At 36.1% G+C, this 21,246-nt stretch overlaps 1 protein-coding gene across 5 annotated transcripts in view; it reads right to left on the bottom strand.

The window, feature by feature from the left end:
- Window positions 1–2,452: 2,452 nt before the first annotated feature.
- TET1 (tet methylcytosine dioxygenase 1) overlaps window positions 2,453–21,246 on the bottom strand; it is a 124,054-nt gene continuing 105,260 nt past the window's right edge. For 3 of the 5 annotated variants that reach the window (XM_023644059.2, XM_070226247.1, XM_070226244.1), the window contains 6 exons: window positions 20,873–21,023; window positions 20,451–20,537; window positions 16,418–16,507; window positions 14,503–14,640; window positions 11,583–11,931; window positions 2,453–6,154 (listed from right to left, as the gene is read on the bottom strand). In XM_023644059.2, coding sequence (XP_023499827.1) covers window positions 5,142–6,154; window positions 11,583–11,931; window positions 14,503–14,640; window positions 16,418–16,507; window positions 20,451–20,537; window positions 20,873–21,023 — 1,828 coding nt within the window. In that variant the 3' untranslated portion in view covers window positions 2,453–5,141. The remainder of the gene's footprint in view (window positions 6,155–11,582; window positions 11,932–14,502; window positions 14,641–16,417; window positions 16,508–20,450; window positions 20,538–20,872; window positions 21,024–21,246) is intronic. The other 2 variants (XM_023644066.2, XM_070226251.1) reach the window with 1 other exon arrangement.

The raw sequence follows: 21,246 nt of genomic DNA, 5'->3' as shown, positions 1-21,246 counted from the left end.
CATTCCTAGCTTAGACTAAGTTTTCCTTTAATTTAGAGAACATCTACAGCTGAACAAACTAGAGGAAAATGTGTGACCCAGGCAGGATCATGGACGTCACAGAAGGGATGGGAAAGGAGCACAGCCAACAAAGAAAAGATTAGTAGTGGACTCTTAAAGCTAGAAATATCAAATACCGCATACTGCCCAAGGAGGAACACACTGTGGGGCCCTAAAGAAGTGAAAACTAAGAGTGGCAAAATAAGAAATACCTTTGGGTTACTTGAAGGAATAAAATACATGCCTTTTGAAGCAAACCGTGGTATTTGATTGGATGCCCAGAAGAAACAGGGATTGAAAAAAAGTCACCCAGATACTGGAATGCAGAGAATTAAAGTTTGTAGAGTTCAGTGTGGACAGAGTGATGGCTTCTTCCACTGTCTTCAAAATTAACATAGGAACTTAGTCTCTATCTTACATACAAGTGAAAAGCAAAAAGATGCCAATGAAACGCAATACATTCTACGAAAATACTCAAATTCAGTTTCTGATAAATGATGTAGATTCTTTCTGAATTGCATTCCAGAGCCATGGATGGCATCATTTTCTAACCTTGTTAGAAGGAGGCTCAACATGGAGCACAATTTGATTTGGATAAATTCAGACTCCTTCAGGAATCAGGGCACTGATCATATCTATCACTTGGTTAAGTGTGTCATACTACTGACATCAGAGTTACGAGTTCAATAAACTCAGGGGCAGGTTTAGGAGCTGTGCACAATAAAACAATATTCTAATTCATGTAAACAGCCACATCAAAATAAACTACGCTGGGACTTGACTGTGAGGCCAACTAGGTAGTAGGTGTGAAAAGACTGTACAATCATACCCATGTAGTAATATATACAATGGAAATATACTTTCCCCAATTATTTCAAACATTCAATCTTTTATAACTCCTTATATATGCCTAACCCTTGTTCCAGGGGAAATAAAAGCCTGTACTGTATAAGTACTTGATATTTGTTTATTGGAAAAGTAAAGAAGACTATTGCCACATTTTGTAGGATGAGTTAACAGGACAGTTTCATAGGTAAAAGTCAGTTAGATTTCCCACACAAGGCCCACGAAACTGCAGGCCGGGGAATCTTGATCCAATTTCATTTATCTTCTTTCCCTGAACCTCTCAGGAAAAAACCTAAAGCCATTTTATTTTTGGCTTGTACCAAAAAGGTTATTTCCCATGATAAAATACCATCTGGGTGAGCAAATCAAGTTTGTTTTCCTACAGTCCTCCTAACCACAAAGTGGCCTTCATTCGACTGTTTAAATTCTTCTTACAAACATAATTACACACCTACATTGACATTCTGCTCTCTGGGCCCGTTATTGAACTATATGACTTCTAAGGTGTCTTCCAGTTCTGTGAGAGGCCACTACCATATTACCTTATTTCACAATTCCCATTGTAAATTTCTACAAAAGATCAAAACTCAGTGTTGTACTAACTCTAGACAAAGAAAAAACGATTTCCATGCATCAAGAAGTTGTGAAACAGAAGGTAGATATATATTATTAAAGGTCACATACAGCTACTCACTTACTTGGCACATTTAAAGGAAATGCTGTGCCCAGTATTGGTGGAAGTTGTCATGCAATGTCAAAACTTTGTCCCAGATCAAAGATCTTAATATAATTTGTTTTAAAAAGACTAAACTTAAATAGTTTGGGATTATTTTCATACATGCTATTGTGAAATAAATGATAATCAGTAGGAGTCCACTGAAGTAATAACATTAGAAAGCAGGTTACTTCATATGAATTAAGTCAGTATCTCATTTACACAAGGGTATGCATTCAGTTAAGTATGTATTGGGGTTATGTCTTAAGTAAAGCGTGTATGGATCTCCTCTGGTTGAAACATCATATTTAACAAATTAAATTATTTCATCCACATGCAGATTGCATAATAAAGATGTTAGAAGGTTATTTAAGATGCAAAACTTTTGCTAACATGTTGCAAAAATTTACCTACCGCTATACATTTTTGGCTAGCCTCACTTTCCAATTATTATATATTTCAATTAGGCTTGTGACATGACGTATTTGGTACTTTGTGGATACATTGGAAAGAAGATGTAGGTGAGGCTGACAAGCACAAGAAACAAAGTTTTTCAACAATAGCCTAAGAGCCATTAGAAATGAGATTTTGAAGGGCACCATATTTTGTTGGATTCTACAATAGGCAGGAGTTATTCTTTCATTATAGTTGGTAAGTTTGTATTATGAAGAGGTTGGACTAACCTGGGGGTCATATATCAATGAATTCAATTATCATACCATGAACAAAGGCAGAAGATTGAAAACCCAATTTGAGTGCTATAAAAGAGGTAAAACAAAAGGTGATCATTACAGTAAAACATAACAGAGGTGCAGAAATAATGTTAGATGACCAGTCTTCTGAGTGAAAATATCATTTCAAACAAATTTATTTCTTGCTTCATGAGAAAGTGTTCTAAAAGCAGTGTAGCCCGCATACAATCACAATGCTACAGAACATTGAGTAAGCATAAGCTTTTAAAAAAGTCACAGGGCAGACAATGGGATGGTTAACTGGTAAACTTTTGCAACAGAGCCCAACAAAGTAGGAATCCTGTGTGGTTCCAACCATGGGGTTATCAGTTGAGGCAGGCCATTCATGGTGTTAATTATAATAAAGGAATGGAAACATTTTAGTTGAGACTGGATATTTTCATGTACTTGTTTTGGTAAACTAACTTCGCAAATCCCAATGTTCCTCTAAGTCAACATTGGTGCTTCAAGTTTAGATTGTTAAGGAACTTATTTACAGTTAGTGACTGATTTGAATTGCTGCAGATATATCACAATGGATTGTTGTGAAGGAAATTTGCTATTTCTTTGAAAAATATGTGTAAGAGTTTCTTTTAGAACTTTAATTCTTCAAGTTTATTATGTCATGGGTAGCGATTCAAAGAAAAACAAAAACTAATACTTAAATTTTGCAGACATTCAATGAGTATTGAATGGAAGAATGGACAGATGGGTGGATGGATAAAGGGTCTTAAAACTTTTTCCAGTAAATCTGGTGAGGAAATAATTTCTAGTGGGAGCTAAGGCCTAAAATCTAAAACGAAATATCACAAGGGTATATTCCTGATAGTCTAATACTAGTAAATATCTCATTGAAGCAGCTGAAACAATAAACAATCACTTATTTATATACTTATATGTATAAGAAACCTTAGGCTCACAAAAATATACACGTTTTAAAACAGAAATCTAAGGCACACAAAATACTAAAACAAGTCAATGAATTACCCTATTTTACATATTCAAGAAGCAGAAATCTACTTGTACAGAATGATGGTCTACCAACGGGCATTTTGTTATTTACAATCCCTTCATATTCCTTTACTTGGATTAGTCAAAAGCTTGAAACTGATCCTTTGCACCATATATTATTTTAATATAAGTTACAGCGAGATTTTCTTTAGAGAGTTTGTTGGAACTGTTTGCTTTTGCACCAGAATTGTGAGTGTTAGCGGTTGTGGGCTTCCTATGGCATTTCCAAGGGAGAAGCACCATTAGGTTTTCCATACTCCCAAGGAATCTGACACTTTGAATGTTATAGCACCTCTGCATTTTAACAGAATCAAGTATTTCATTGAAATTTCTTCTTGTTCTAAACATTTTGTTTGGGCAATTCCATTTGTTTTGCTATGAGTCAATAAAGTAACGGGAAAAAATAATGGGAGGTTAAAATAAATGGAATGCCTATTTTCCTGTTACCTAGAACATAGGCAATTATCAGAGAAGATGAGTTATTACATTCCCAAAACTAATATGCCTAGATAAACTACTTTGGATTAGCTCTTAATGGACAAAACCAGACTTATAATACCATTCCTACTGTTTTTCTAGGGTGTGGGTGTGTGTGATGATGATAGGGAATTTGTTTTCAAAAGATTTCTACAGGCATTTTATTCTTATTCTGTACCACAATAACTTTCAGAACAAATAAGGCAATTTGGGATGGGTAGGGTTCTTGCTGCTTGATTTTTGTATTTTATAATCCTAAAACTTTAGAAGCATTTGACTCTTCTGAATACTATTACCTATGTCCCATCTCCTCTTGGAAACACCTTTCATGGATCATACTGAGAAAGCTGGAGTGAACGTAAATTGGGGCCACTGTTGCTCAATAAGTCAGAAGATACCACTCTTATTTAGTTCCAAAGAAAACAGTAATCAATTTTGGTGATATACTTCCTAATTCCAATTTTAGAGATAATTAACAATTTTTGCATGATCTAACTATTTTATATAAGTAGCTAATATTTGAAGGAGAAAGGACACATTAAAAAAACACAAACCATATACATGATTAGAATACATATTGCAGCTAACAAGATGGAACCCTACACAGCAAGAATAAATGATTTCTCTTGTATGCAAATATGCACAAACAATAGACAATAGGATTCTTATACTATACTATTTCAAGTTACTTTTAAAAATAGAAAGTGCTTTTAAAATATATATTTACAATTTATGAACAGCCTCCAACCATTACTAACAATAACGAATTATTTTATACAGGAGAGATATTTTAAGAGAGAAAACATTTCATTGGTTTATTTCAAAGGAATATGCCAATTTTCTAGCAATGATTGGAAGATGTTGGAACAATGGCACCATGAAATAATAACTCAGCTTATTCTTTAACTGTGTCGATGTGGTTAAGCACCAGGAGCTGTGTAGAGTTAACACTGTGTGTCTTGATTTTACATCATAGCACAGGAACCTGTTAAAATCCTCTAAAAATGACTCTTGTTTCATAGTAAACAGACTTAATTTAAAGCACCAAACTGAGTGATTCTATCAAGGTTAACACCTAACCAAAACATTTCTTTATGTATTTAAAACTATAAAACTTTTATTTTTGCTTAAAATGTGCACCTTCTACCAATTGTCAAAATATAGTCACAGTTAAGAAATACCCACCCCATTTTTTTTTTTTTTACCTCAGCCTTCAAATGGGTGAGATGAAGATATAGTAAACGACAACATGACTTTCTTTTAACAGCACCTTGAAAAAATACACAGCACTAGCAAAGGCATTAAGAAGGGGAGAAAAGCCTTCAGACCCAATGGTTATAGGGCCCCGCAACATGTGTGAGAGCATAAGGGGACACGGTGACAACGTTGTCATGGGTTAATGTTAATGCTTTATGAGAAGGAATTTGGTTCAATTCATTAACTTCAGGGCACAGTTCAGGACCCTCATTAGCTGCCTGGTCTTTCTGCTCTGAGGCTTTAATTTTCTTATTCTTAGCTTCTTTAGCCTCGAACTTAATCTTGTTTAGTTCAAAACCGTGTTGGGGCTTATTCAGGTTTTTGTGCTGGTAGAAGACGAGGGAGAGGCGTGTTGGATGATTCCGGTTTGGGTTTTCAACGGGAGTCGTAGCATGAAGCTCTCGCCGGGCACACTCAATCAGAACAGAGCCGTGAGCAGGTGCTATTGCCACCCCACCAATGTTGGCATCCAAGAAGATGTGCTCACTGTCTGACCAATACTCATCAATATGGGGCAACTTCTCCTCAGCAGGTGACAGGGCGTCATCTGAGAGGGGGTCATCTGATAGAGGCTCATCTACTTCAGAATGCTGCTCATCTTCTTCCACCAGAGAGGAAGCAAGTTCATGAGGAGAGGTGATGAATGGGGGCTGCTGGTTTGGCTGATTAGAAGTTAGCTGCTCAGATGGACCAGTAGGAGGCTCAGAATAAACCAGGGAATCTGTCACAGGAGTAGACAAGGTGGGAAGAGGAACCACTTCACCAGGCTGTGCACTTCCAGTGCATTCCCCAGCAGCTGCATTAGCACCACTGTGTCTTGCAGAAGGCATTGTGCAGTGGGGATTGCTACCTCTTTCTGAAAACCCGTACGGATCTGATGCGCCGTCCTTAAAAGGAACTGTTGTGGCTGAAGCAGTGTTACAGGACCAGGGGAAGCCTGGAGATAAGTTTGCCTCTTTCACTGGGTGAGGAATGGATGGGGTCAGTGAGTAGGTTTTAGTGTTGTCCAAATCTTTGACGATAAAATGGGGTTCAGTTTCACTTTTTATTTCAGGTTGCAAGGTCTCGGTTTTACTCCCTAAACAGAGAAAAGGACACCAAATTTGAAGATGAGTACAAACTACTTTGGTAGTTGTCTTTAAAAACATTTTTAAGAAGAAGTACAAAGAATAACATAAGAAAACATTGATGATGGCAATGTTGGTCAGTTTTAGTTTATTTACTTTAAGTCAAACACACAGGCATGCATTAAAAAATGTATGTAGTTTGGGATGCTTTTTCAACTGACAATTTTCCTTAAAGAATTCTTCCCTTTGGAAATAATCATAAATAAACGGACAGATCTAGCCAGAAGGATGTCCACTGTTTAAAATAGTAAGATATTTGGGGCTGGCACCACGGCCAGGTGGTTAAGTTCATGCACTCCGCTTCGGCAGCCCAGGGGTTCGCCGGTTCGGATCCTGGGCGTGGACGTGACACCACTCGTCAGGCCATGCTGAGGCGGCATCCCACATAACACAACAAGAAGGACCCACAACTGAAAATACACAACTATGTACTGGGGGGCTTTGGGGAGAACAAGGAAAAATAAAATCTTTAAAATAGTAAGATATTAGAAATAACCTAATTGCCTATGAAGTAAATATTAAAACCATACATTGGAATACAATGCAGCTGATGATATGACGACATGGAGCAATATTTAACTACTCAAAGAGATGTTTAGATACTTCAAGTATTGCATGATCTCATTTTTTGGGAAAAAGTAAAAATGAGTAAGTTTATCAGTATTTCTGGGTAATGAAAGTATCATAACCCGCAAAGTTAAATCTGAGGCAAAGTCACAGAAAAAATTTTAGTTGAAAAAAAGTCACTTGTAACCCTCCAAAACAAGCACATTTAAGTTTTGTTTCTTTCTCACTAAGTAGGTAGATCATTATTATCACATTGGCCAATGCGGGTAATGTGCTCAGACATACCCACATAAATCTCACATCAAATAGAAACATTTTTCTTGAGGACATTCTCCCTGTTTTGAAGCTCTAAAAAAACTTTTGGAAGTGCCAAAGCAGCAGATTTTAGGAACAAGAAACAGAAAAAGTAAAGTGGCCATGTTTTAAAATAATTAACAATGTAATAGCAGACACTGACCCAGTTGAGAAGATCTGCAATTCTTCCCTCAGACAATACAACCTAGAGACACGATAGTTCTCATCTCTAAAGAGAGCTTATACATAGGGCCCAAGGAGTGGGACAGTGAGAAACCTGTGCTACTCTCGGTGGCTGCGTCTACTACTGTGGAGTAGAAGTTGTCAACAGAATATAAATCATGGGAAGGAAGGAGTAAAAACAGTGATGAGTCTTTTACTGAGTTGGATAAACCTGTAAAAAAAAAAAAGTTCTTATGCAAAAGATTAGAAAAGGACAAGAGGTTATGGGCCAAATATTGTGCATACAGCTACTAAGGGGCTATTTATTTAAAAAAAAAAAACTGCACGCTAAGATGCTATTAGGGAATGACACAAAGATGAAAATGATAATTGCTGTTTACAAGCAGCATGGAACCAGATATATGAATCCTAAAATAAACATAAATTAAATATCTCTATAATAAAATGGAGCTAAAATAAAAAGGAATGATAATTCTTCCTGCCCTGCCTCTTCAGTATCTCTTTATTGAATCTTTCTCAGCATTATATAAATGCCTACATTGTTATCTCTCATCTTAGAAAAACAAACAAACTCTCTTACAAATATAAAAGCCAAAGCAGTTAAGGAATACCCTGTAAATCTAATTTTGAATATCACTATAAATTCATGGTGTATTTTTTTCTTTAGGATCCTTGGAGAACTGGCTGACTTTAGAGATGGAGCAGGATTATATAAGATGAGCCTGGAACATCTTGTTGGAACAGAGGCTAAGGAAGCTATCAAAGATGACTGGGGTCCTGACGAAAGAATTCAGAAGCCAGCTTGATGGGTTTCTACTGATCAAAGATGGAACGATTGAGGATTTTTAAAGCATTTTCAAATTTAGTTGAAAAAAAAACCTACTCAATATGCATTAAGATATAAGCTATGTTAAAAAAACCGTGAGATGAAAATGAAATTAAATTTTTAAAAACATGACCATGCTGGAAGATACTTGGGAACTAACTTGTATTCTGAAAACTGGTGGAAAAGGGCAAACAGTCAAGCACATATTTATTCTGATTTCCCCACATGAACCATACCTCAGAATTAACAATTTATTGATAAGGACAATATTTCTTTTTTTAAAAAGATCAACAAATGATAGACTTTGTTAATCCTAATGAAATAAAGAATACAGAATAGGATAAGTGTTTCTAAAATCATGAGGTAAAAAGATGAAGCATAATCAGTGAATCGGGTTGACAGCACTTGACTCGTGGATCAGTCTTTTTTCTTTTTTCTGCTTTTTCTCCCCAAGTCCCCCCATTACATAGTTGTATATTTCAGTTGTACGTCCTTCTAGTTGTGGCATGTGGGACCTGCCTCAGCATGGCCTGACGAGTGGTGCCATATCAGCGCCCAGGATCCGAACCAGTGAAACCCTGGGCCACTGAAGCAGAGCAACACAAACTTAACCACCCAGCCATGGGGCCGGCCCCATGGATCAGTCTTAACATCACAAAAAGAGACATCATCATACACTATGTACCTCTTAATGTGAATAAACAGAAGTGTACAAATCACAGATAGTCTTCTTGCTAGACTAATTCTTTCTAAAAACCCTGAAGCTGAATTTGTCTCTACAGCACAATGGTTTGTGCTATAATGAGAAAAGAAAAAAAAGAGAGAAAAAGAGGAAAAGTAATCTTTAAACTAAAAGAAGAATAGGAGACATATCAACTAAACATGTGTGACCTTGTTTGGATACTGATTTAAATCAAATGTAAAAAACAAAAAATCAATTAGGAGAGGGGCTGGCCCCGTGGCCGAGCGGTTAAGTTCGCGCGCTCCGCTGCAGGCGGCCCAGTGCTTCGTTGGTTCGAATCCTGGGCGCGGACATGGCACTGCTCATCAGACCACGCTGAGGCGGCGTCCCACGTGCCACAACTAGAAGGACCCACAACGAAGAATACACAACTATGTACCGGGGGGCTTTGGGGAGAAAAAGGAAATAATAAAAATCTTAAAAAAAAAAAAATCAATTAGGAGACAAATGGAGTAATCTGAACACTGATGGGTTTTAAGGTATTATTTAATTTTTTTGTTTGTTTTAGGTATTATGATTATAAAGATTCCTTATCTTTTAGTGACGGATACTGATGAATAAATGGATAATGTGACTTCTGCAATTTATTACAAAAAAATGAAAGAGATGAGGCCTGGGTAAGGGTATAGATGAAATAAGAATGGCTATGTATTGAAAATTTTTAAAACTGGGAGCATATGAGGGAAGTGGGATTCATTATATAACTCACACATTTTGTACATTTTTTTTTTTTTTGAGGAAAATTAGCCCTGAGCTAACATCTGCTGCCAATCCTCCTCTTTTTGCTGAGGAAAACTGGTCCTGAGCTAACATCTGTGCCCATCTTCCTCTACTTTATATGTGGGATGCCTGCCACAGCATGGCTTGCCAAGGATCCGAACTGGCAAAGCCTGGGCCACCGAAGTGGAACATGCAAACTTAACCATTCCTCCACTGGGCCGGCCCCATACACTTTGTACATTTTTAAAAATTTCCATTTAAGAAAAAACCTCCAAACCCTATAACCTTCGCTGTAGTCAAGTAATCCCCTTTATAGCCAACCTCCTATTTCTTTCCCACTTCCCCATAAATCCACTTCATTTGTTCTCACCACCACTCCACTGAATCTGCTCTAGCCTTCAAATTTAATGGTGGAATCTCAGTCTTCATCTCACTTGACAGAGAAGCAGCATTTGACATGTTGATCACTCCATCCTTGAAACACTATACTCTCGTGGTTTCACTCCCACCTCACCAGACTTTCCAACTGTCTTTTGCTGGTTCTTCTTTATCTCTGAAACCTCTACAAATTGGGAATTCCCAGGATTTGTCCTTGATCAAATTTCTATCTCCTTCAGTTTCCCTGTGATTTCATGGCTTTAAATATTACTGCTATGCAGTTGACTTCCTAAATTATATCGCCAGCCTGAACTTGTCTGAACTATACTGATATTCAGCGCTTACCTGACATCTAGACTCAAATGTCTGACAGGTGTCTAAAACTTGACACGTCCAAAAGTGAGCTTCTGATCTCCCTCTATACCCTTGCAAATCTCTTCTTCTCTCCCCGTTCCTCACGACAGTCGGTGGCTTCTCCAGCCTTCCACTTTCTTCAGGCCAATAACATCAAGGTAAACCCTGAAACTCCATTCTGTCCACATTCCAGATTTAATCTATCAGAAATTCTGTTGACTCTACCATCAAAACATATCCAGAATCACACATTTCTTATGTCCTCCTCATTAGCCCTCTGGTCCAAGCTCCATCACCTCTCTCTTGAGTTGTTAGGATAGCCAATTTACGATCACCCTACTTTTCTATTCTCTGCCCCACTTTACTCCAGGTTCAACTCAGCAACCAGAATGTTAGGTTTGAGTCAAATCAGAGCCCTTCTCTTCTGACATCTCCAGTAAGCTTCATCCCACTCACAAGAAAGGCCAAAGTCTTTACAGCAGTCTATAAAGTCTGAGATGAATTGCTCAGACGCCTCCTTACCTCTCTGATCTCGTCTCCTACTATTCCCCATGTTCCACACTCTGCTCCAGCCACACTGGCCTCCTTGCTTGCAACAAAGAGTCAAGGTAAATTCCTGCCTCCTGACCTTTGCACTTGGCCATTTCCTCTGCTTGGAATGCTATTTCTCCAAATAAAAACATTGCTGATTCTTATTTCTTTTAGGTCTTTACTGAAATGCCTCACTCTCAGTGAATCCTTCTTTGACAACCCTATTTAAATGGAATTCTTTCAGAGCACTGTCTCCTCTCTTTTTGACTGCTACATTTCCAATACCTAGAAAGCAGTGCTCGGTAATATTTGTCAACTGGATTACTTAAATTGATGCTAAAGGTGATCTAGGAAGACTTCAAGGAAGTCATTGTCACCTCATGTATGCCAAGAAGAAGGAGTAGAGCTTCAAAATAGATGGGGCACAAATGACAAGAACATATTTTTTTTTTTTTTTGAAAAAAGTATGAGTAGAAAAAAATACCAAGAAATTCTGATGGGTCACTTTTTCATTGCCTTTTAGTTTTGGCAAGCATGTAGAAATACATTCAACGTCTTACTTTGAACTCTAAGCAAACTATATCATAAACAATAAGATTTAGGAACAACTAACTAAGTTAATTGATTAAGTGATGTCTGATCTAAACTTTTTCTTTTCATAATGCCTCATTCCTGACAGAATAGCAAAGATAAAGGAGAAGAAAAATAAGATGCAAAGGAAAGTCCAAACTCTTCTGCCAATGAAAGTTGTGCACAGAAAATTGGTGGTGTCCATTGGCCTCACCTAAAAGTGGCAGCGAGGAAGTCTTACTGCTGTTTGTCATTGAGTTATTCTTCCGCTTGATCCGAGGAATGAATTTCTTCTCCACTGCCCTGATCTTATGAGCAAGAACCTCTGTCATCATTGCTGCTCTCTTCTTTCCCGAACGAGGAACTGGCTGAGTAAAACGTGTTCTTTTTTTGCGGCGGGGTGTGAGCACCTCGATGGCTCCAGATTTGATTTTGGCTTCCATTCCTTCCCTTGAGCCAAACTCATCTGTGTCTGAAAGTTTATACAGGGGCAGCACATGAAGCTGCTCATCTTGAGGAATAACACCCAATGAACGGTTATCTTCTCGAGTTAAAGTACAAACCTAATAGGAAGAAAACATGAGATGGAAAATATAGGTCCTGCATATTGGTCAAGTTATTCCTAGCTTCTTACTGTTGCCATTGTGAAAGGGACCTGCATTTCCATTTTGTTTTCAATTGCTTACTGCTGGTATATTAATTTTGGATAAATATTGTATATATCAAGCCACCCAACACTATTCAATTCTAGTAAGTTAACAATTGTTTGTAAGCAGACCAGTATAATTTTGAGTTGATTTTATAAGTAAATGATATTATACATGTTTATGTATTTTGTAATATTTTAAATATTCTTTTTGTTACATAGCATCTTATTTCATTGCTTAAGTTAAGGAATGGTTAGTGAATTGCTCACTGCCTTCATATTAACTATTAAGAATGGTATTATTTTAGCCTATACATCACCCTACTTCTTAATATTCAAATAATTTCACATTCCTTGGGTAGAGAGGAATTAATTATCATGAATTTTCTAATTTGCTATGTTGTCATCTAGGATTTTTCACTTCTGCCTGTAAGTGGAATTTATCTATAGATTCTTTTTGCCCTTTTTGTCAGGGTGATTTTAATTTTATTCACTAAATAAACTGATGATATTAATGAAGAAAAGAAGAAGCACAAGAGATTTCTCTCTCTAGCAGGACTTATATTCTAATAGTTTAAAAAAATTAACAAAAACATTTTATCTGGATAAATTTTCTCTTTCTCCTCCATTTTGCTTCTATGCTAGTTAGGAGCATATCAATCAGTTTGCCTGTCTTTCTTTTGGATGGGAAATAGGACATCTTAAGAAAATTCTGTCTCGACTATAACCTATCTCAGCCCTTCTCCTTACTTTAACAGTTATTTTTATGCATTGTAGAGAAATGAAAATACAGAAGTATATACAGGAAATTTCTGATCTTTGATACCTAATATTAGTATGCTTCTTCATAAATTAATATTTTAATGATAATTACTTTTCAAATGTCATTAAAGATTCATCAAAAATATATCAGTTTCATTATTTTTTTATTAAACACATTTCTCCTACAGCTAAGAGCTCTTTCTAAGACAGTAGAGATGTTATAAGAGTGAAAATAAATGAAATTGCCAGATTTGACTTTCAAGGTTGATAGAACTTGGTGGATACAGAAGGTCAAAAAACTTAACTAAAAGGTTTTAAATCACACTATTTTCTCAATATCTATGGTCCTGTTTACCAGCAAGGCTTGACATATTGAAATCTCTTGGGTGTTATTTGTTAAGTTTTAAATAATCATGTTAAAAATTAGAATCTTCCACCAATAAATATTTACTTAAATCAATTTATTTGCCCACAAGGAGACTAAGAAGGGGACAAGAACTAGACATAGGAGCACAACTAGAAAGACTGGGGAAACAGACAGGGTGAAAGGAGAGTTGGCAGTGAAATTTCAAGAGCGTGGGTGTTCAGAGACGGGGAAATCTGGAGCTATGCCAAGTTCTAGGTACAAGCCTCCTTGCATAAGGAACAAGAGCAGTGGAGAAGAACGAGTGCTGAATGATACACAAGAGAAGCAGAACTAAAATTTAATTTGACTCTGATCCTAATCCAGCCTGAACATAGATATTCTATAATGAGGCAATTCAGGTCCAATGTACTAGCCAACCAACGATGATGAATTACTCTCTGGCTAAGACTCATCTGGATGGATTTACACAATTTCAACATTTGGAAGTAACGTTGGTCTCAAAGACTACAGTCAACATCAGTGGAGAGGAGTGATATGCAAAAAAGTTATTTTGGCTCCTTAATCTATCACTGATAGACTTCACAAACAAGGAAGAAAGGCTGACTTCTGATGGATCAGACAGTGCACTTCCAATCACACTGTAAGAGCCTATAGCTGTGTCTTATATGGGGCCAACCAAACAAAGTGGTGTAGTACAGAAATAGAGGCAATCACTCGCTATTAATCTCTGTTGTACTAGGTGAGAAGAAGATCATTACATGAAGCAAACTCATTTCCCTTACAAAAGGACTATTGCATGATTTTTCCTGGGGTCTTCTACCTAATTTAAGTATCTTTTGATTGACTCCATGCTAAGGGTATGTGAGTCTTTTCATGGCTATAAACATAGTATACATATCTAAATGCAAATATTTCTGATAATTTTGGAATATTAATGTAACTTTATACATACTGGCATTAAGAAACAATACGAAAAAAAAGGACAATAAATTTGGCACAGTTCCCCTCACAAAAACCCCAAGGAAAAGATGGCAAAAAGAAACATTAAGTTGCTTCACTTGCTACCTACCAATTTGATAGCACAAAATTGTTTCCCTGAATAATCATGGACTCCTAACTCCCAGCAAACATACCATAATTAAATATATAATTTATGACTTTCAACAAAAATATTTGTTTAAGGTTGGTGCTATAAATTTTTGGAAGTACTTCAATAATTACTTAAATAAATACTATTGATACATATACTACGAGGAACAGAACATAAAACATGCTTCGTCACGACAATCATATTTAAGGACCTCAGCCTAAGCATATACTGATCGAGCTTTCAGGATCAAAAGCCAGCCAGGCACATACCACAGTGCTTCCATTATTCATGTTGTGAATGTCCCTGTGGGGATGAGCACAGAAGTCTAGGCAAGCAGTGACCCCAGAGAAAGGACGACCTTCTTTGCTGCCAAGACGACATTCTCGGGCAACATGTTCATATTCCACCTAAGGAAGAAAACATGACACACAGTTTCAAGAGACAGAAAGATCATCTGCACTAAACAGCAACAAATCAATTCCCAACAAAGTTCTTAAATTAATTACACTTTGCAATTTCAGAGACTTCTGACACTACCGTGTATTACTGTAGTGAATACGGAGCTCAGTAACATTTAGGATAAAGAGTTTGAGAATACATGGAGTAAAATGACAATCACTGCCTATGACTTAGGGCAGGGAGAGGACACTAATACCTGCTGGTGGTGGATAAACAAGTCGAGTAGCCTAAATTATTCCATTAGGAAGAAAGACTAATACAGTGTATTAATCACATAGGCAGAGTGTTCAGTGTCTAAAAAAAGTAGATACATAAATACATATTCATGAACCAGTATAGAAGGTGAATTTATGACTCTGCTTAAAATGGAAAGTTGGAATTTAACAAAGAACATGTCATTCATGATAATACAAGTAAGCTAAAGATTTGGAAAATATGGACCTCTGGTTATGTTTAAAATTAAAAAATATTCCCATATTTTCTACTTTGTCTGATATATGATTTGCAAATCTTTTCTCCCATTCTGTGATTGCCTTTTTCTTTTCTTTTTTAAAAAATGTGTCCCCCCACCAGCTTTATTGAGATATTACCGATATATAACATGTAAGTTGAAGGCATGCAATGTGATTAGATACGTGAATGTATTGCAAAATGATTACAACAATAAGGTTAGTTACTATCTCAATCCCTTCACCCAACTACGGTTATTTTGTGTATGTAGTGAAAACATTTAAAACATTTAAAAAACTTTTGAGTATATAACACAGTATTAATTATAGTCACCATCTTGTGTATTAGATCTCCAGAAATTATTTATCTTATAGCTGGGAGTTTGTACTTCTTAACCAATCTCCCTATTTCCCCCAGCCCTCACTTACATTCTTGATGATGTCCTTTGAAAGACAAAATTCTTAATTTTGACAATCTACTTTTTCTTCATTTCATTTTTTGATTGTCTACTGTTAGTGTATAGAAATACAATGATTTTTGCATACTGATCTTGTATCCTGAAACCTTGCTGAACTTGATTAGCTCTAGTAGTTTGTGTGTGTTTGTGTGCGCACACGTGTATGAACTCCTTGCTATTTTCTACATACAGGATCATAACATTGGCTAGCAGAGACAGTTTTATCTCTTATTTTTTAGTCTGGATTTCTTTTACTTGCCTAATTGCCCTGACTAGAACCTCCAGAAAAATATTTAATAGAAGTGGCACGAGTAGACATTCTTTTCTTGTTCCAGAATTAGACAAAAAGCTTGTAGTCTTTTATTATTAATTTTGATGTTAGCCGTGGGTTTTTCACAGATGTCCTTTATCAGGCTGAAGCAATTCCCTTCTATTGCTAGTTTGCTGAGTGTTTTTATCATGAAAGAGTTTTGAATTTTGTCAAATGACTTTCTGCATCTATAGAGATATCACGTGGTTTTTGTCCTTTGTTCTATTAATATGGTATATTACATTGATTCATCATGAGTTGAATCATGTATTTCTGCTTTTATAAGTTGTATTTCTAGAAATAACCATAATTCTGTCACTCTGGAGTTTTAATTCAATTGCCAAAACAGAAGACTTTTTAAAAAAAGACTAGATAATTTTTAAAGCTGTCTAATAAAAATGGAGATACATTAAAGATCAAATTTGAAAGGGTGTCTATTAACAATGATTTTGTTTATATAGAAATTTCAGCCATTTTTAAGAGCATTGTATATGGTCCCAAAACATACCTGGTTTTGATACGCAACTGGAGCATACTGCTTATAAATTGGAGCTAATCGTGTAGCCAAACTCTGCAAATTATCTTCAAGGTTTTTTTCCTACAGGAAAAGACAGTCCATAAAAGTTGTTTCATAATGACATGAGTTTAAAGCATGAAAATGAATCATAAATCATTGCTGATGTGTGGTCGAGGCGTACAATTCATACTTACCCCAATAAAAGAGCTACCATAGAAAATAACATGGAGTTTGTTTTGAGGAAGATTAGCCCTGAGCTAACTGCTGCCAATCCTCCTCTTTTTGCTGAGAAAGCCTAGCCTTGAGCTAACATTCATGATCATTTTCCTCTACTTCATATGTGGGACGCCTACCACAGCATGGCTTGCCAAGTGGTGCCATGTCCGCACCTGGGATCCGAAATGGCGGACCCCAGGCCACCGAAGCAGAACGTGCACACCTAACTGCTGCGCGATCAAGCCAGCCCCCGGATTTTTTTTAAAAATCTAAAGTATTAGTCATTGTTATGCTTTAATTAAGTCTTTTGAAATTAAAACTCTATGTTATCTAATGGTATTAGGGGTAAGTTGTAAAACTGCTTATGTTGTTAAAAATGAGAACCATATTTTATACTTATTCAATAGTACTGAGCACTTGGAAGTAAATCAAGACAAGGTTCCTGCTGGCTAGGAATTTTGACACAGAGCAACAAGCTTCTATAACAGAAATGGGAGGGCAACACACACAAGGCACCTACTATGCACCAAGTCCTGTGCTAAGAGCTTCAGAGGTAATAAGTGGGCAACAGGTTGTTTAAAACCAGTGTTTTCTTTTCTGCAACATAATGGCTACACCTTGAAGAAGACTGGGTAGGACTGTGACAAGGATTAACACCATATTAAGAATCTGGATTGCTACTGATAGTAGTAGAAACATGTAAGACTTCTTCAAAGGATAACTGTCATGATAAGAGTCCCTATTAGAAATGTCACTGATGACAGTACGAAGTATGAAGCAGAGAAGGGAGACTTTTAAACAATAGTTGAAAGACCGCTATGATATTTTAGAGATGATTATGTCATAAATCAACTCACAGAGTTGATAAATGATGAGTCACATCAAAGAAAGACAATTGAAGGGGAACTGAAAGCAAGGATGGAGGGACTTAAGGTTTGAGATTTCTGCCTCATTGAGATTTGGTAGATGCCAAGAACACAGAAAGAAGAGCTTCGTGTGGATCAGTTCACCTCTGGTGTGTATCAGATTACAAAAGCCAAACCCACATAGCAATGCAGACATAAGAAAGTTAATTCTTGAGTGCTTTCAACAAGCCTCAATCTTGGCAACTGTAAAGCATCAGTGATTTTTGGTTTCCTACTGATTTATGTTGATGCTTTCATCGAAAAAGAAATTCACGCATAAAGGGTCTATATCTAGATTACTCTATTCCATTCATCTGTCCACTTAGGTTTCTGTTACTTAATTTAACTTACTAAGTATAGTCAGGAAAGTCAGGACTCTACTTTAAAAACACTTCCTGGCTATACGCACACATTAATTGTTCCATTTATTTCAGGAAAACTTTAGAATTATGATTTAAATACCTGTTTAAATGATTTTTATTATGTTTTCTAACACTTGAAATATTGGGTGGGATGGGTAATTGTGTTTTATTGCTAGTAGAATATTATGAACCATCCAGTGTCACAAGTCAGATTGAGTAATTTGACATCTTATGAAATGTCTCATTCATTGTGTGGAAATGTTGAAATAAAGTAGGCAAATAGAAACAAATAAAATAAAACTTGATTAGCTGACTATTGGTATCATTTTACAAACGTAAGGCTCATATTCACATTGTAAAAATCCTGACTCTCTAATTGTTTCATTAGAATGAATGTGTGTGTCAGATATAGAGGTTTCTTATTATCGGATCTTTACTTACTGGGGCTCAAGCATACATCTCTCTGCTCTTCTCAACCTATTCTTGATCTCTAGGATCATCATATCCACAGGCATGGCTATAATTACCACCTGGACGACAGATCACCCCTTGAGCTTCACATTCTTATTATTGTTGAGTTAACATCACAACTTGGATTTCCTTTAGGAATCTCCAACCCAATGTGTCCAAACTGAATTCATAATCTGCCCTCTACAAACCTGGTCCTATTTCAGTGTACCCTACATCAAGGAATAGCACCAATAATTTTTAAAATCTTCCCAGACCACCCAATGCTCAGCATTTAATCTATCACAACCATAATCCAAGTCACTATTATCCCTTCCCTGAACTATTTTCATAACTAGCTTATCTTGCTAAACCCACTCTTGGCCAACTCCAATTCATTATTCAAAGAGCAGCCAAAGGAATTTATTTTTTTATTAGGCTTGAGCTAACATCTGCTGCCAATCCTCCTCTTTTTGCTGAGGAAGACTGGCCCTGAGCTAACATCTGTGCTCATCTTCCTCTATTTTATATGCGGGACGCCTGCCACAGCATGGCTTGATAAGCAGTGTGTGGGTTGGCGCGTGTGATCCAAACTGGCGAACCCCGGGCTGCCAAAATGGAGTGTGCACACTTAATTGCTGCACCACTGGGCCAGGCCCCAGAAAGATTTCTTTAAAAGGCAAGTGTAATTATATCACTCTCTTCCTTAAAACTCTTAATGATCTTCCAAAATTCTTGACATAGCTTACAAGGCCGCAGCATGTGCCTCACTCTCCCTTGCCTGCTGAGCTTCATACTGGCCTTCTGTCAGTTCCTGGAATGAGCAATGCTTCTCCCTGTATTATAAGCACTATATAAACGTTACTGATTATTAATAATAACCATAAGCAAAAAGTGATTTCACATTCATTAATTATATAATAGTATTATTGTTATAGGATAAGAATTTAACAGTAATGTCAATATTGCTAATATATTTATATAGTGACAGTTTCATCATATAATATTTGGAAAGAAAACTTAACTGGTTAATTTTAAGGAAGAAACTGACACATCATCAAGAGTTCTGATCTTTGAACATGGTACCTTTCCATTTTCAAGTATTTTATATGTCCTTTATTAAATTTTTATGTTTTCCCTAAAGGTCTAATAAACTTCCTGTTAGACTGCTTCAAAGGTACTTTATCTGCAAATCATAGTTCTCTCTCTCAAGTAATTTCTTTGTTTTATTGCAGTATATGGGAACTCTAGAAAATACTAAATAACTTTGATTACCTCTTTCAAGGGACCATTATTAATTCTAAGCTTCTTTGAAAGATGTTATAGTCACTATATTCAGATACAGTTGGATTAATTTCTGCTGTTTCATTTTTTATTTTCTATTTATCCTATACTCTAATGATTTTTTAAATTCCCTTTGTTGACTTATGGATTGTTTTCTTGGTAAAGAGTTTTTCCCACAAGTAGTTCAAAAGCTATAAATTCTATTTGTATTCACCTAAAAAAATTTTAAACATATACCTTCTCAAATATATGTTTTTCTGACAAAATCTAGAGCAGTGTCTTCCAAGCTGTGGGTCATGACTCATTAGTGGGCCATGAAATCAGTTTAGTAGGTCACAATTAGCATTTAAAAAAGAAATGAAATTTTATAAAAAACATTATACTATATCACAGTGATCCTTAGCAATAAGTATATTGCATATTAACTTGTTAATATTTTAATATTATCTTTGTTATGTATAATAAAGCTAAGTATTACTTTCTGATAGTTTTGTTTTAATTAGTTACTTGTATACATCTATCCGTTTAGTGGTTTGTAATATAAAATGTTTCTTACTTTTGGTCACAGTTCAAAGTTTGAAAAACACTGATCTTAGAGATAATCAGTATCTAAATTCTCCCCACTCCAAACAAAGCATAAAACATCACCACACTTAGTTCCTGTAGGTGCCCCACCTCCTCCCATTGCCTACCCACCCCTGAGTTGATAAGAGTAAGGAATTATACTTATAGGTTGTTATTTTAATTAAAAAATGTAAGTACTCAACTTATTTAAACTTAACAGTAAGGTTGACTAATTTCTTTGCTCACCATGGCCTCGTGTCCCGGACAGATTGGTTCCGGTTTCATATATCTTCTTTCTGGATTACGTCCTTTAGTAATTCTTTCATAGTAGTTCTGTGGGTAGTAAACTTTCTGAGTCTTTGAAATGTTGGCAAATTCGTTTATTTATTCTTCCTACTTTGGCTGGGTATAAAATTCTAGTTTCCTTTAACAATGATTCTCTCTGGGGTTAGGGGAGGAGGAGGAAGGAGCCAGGGACAATCGGAATTTGGGTTGATAGTTGAAGACTTTACCTAATTTATTTAGAATTTTAAACTATTTACTTATATATATAGTTTTACTATTTTGTCACTACTTTTTAATATTTAATGTTTTTTACTATTTACAAAATTTTAAAGGAATGTACTTATACACTTATTGTGTAATTCAAAAGTAAAAAGGACACTTACGTGTAAGGGAGAGCTCGGATCAATTCTAAATCTTCTAGGGCTTGGGCTTCTACCAAATTTGCAGCCATTGAAATACATACTCCATGAACAGCCAAAAGAGAATGAAGCTCCACAAGTCTCTGGATCAATTCCTTGACATGTACAGGTACGACTGTAAGATGGTAATTGCAAGGAATGAACTGATAAAGCAGACAATACCTCAGACAGAACATTTCAGGAACTGATTTTAACATATCTATCTTATTACTTATATTATCTAAAGTAGTGTTATGTTAACACAAGGCTCACTGTACTTGAATATAACTAAATTTTTAACTAAAATGTTTGTTCACAACTGTAAATCCAAATAAATGGCAATAAACTATACAGATCTG

Source organism: Equus caballus, chromosome 1 (assembly GCF_041296265.1).
Source record: "Equus caballus isolate H_3958 breed thoroughbred chromosome 1, TB-T2T, whole genome shotgun sequence".
In the NCBI taxonomy this organism is placed as follows: Eukaryota; Metazoa; Chordata; class Mammalia; order Perissodactyla; family Equidae; genus Equus; species Equus caballus.
Note: the sequence above shows the minus strand (reverse complement) of the source record. Positions and strands in the feature narration are given on the sequence as shown.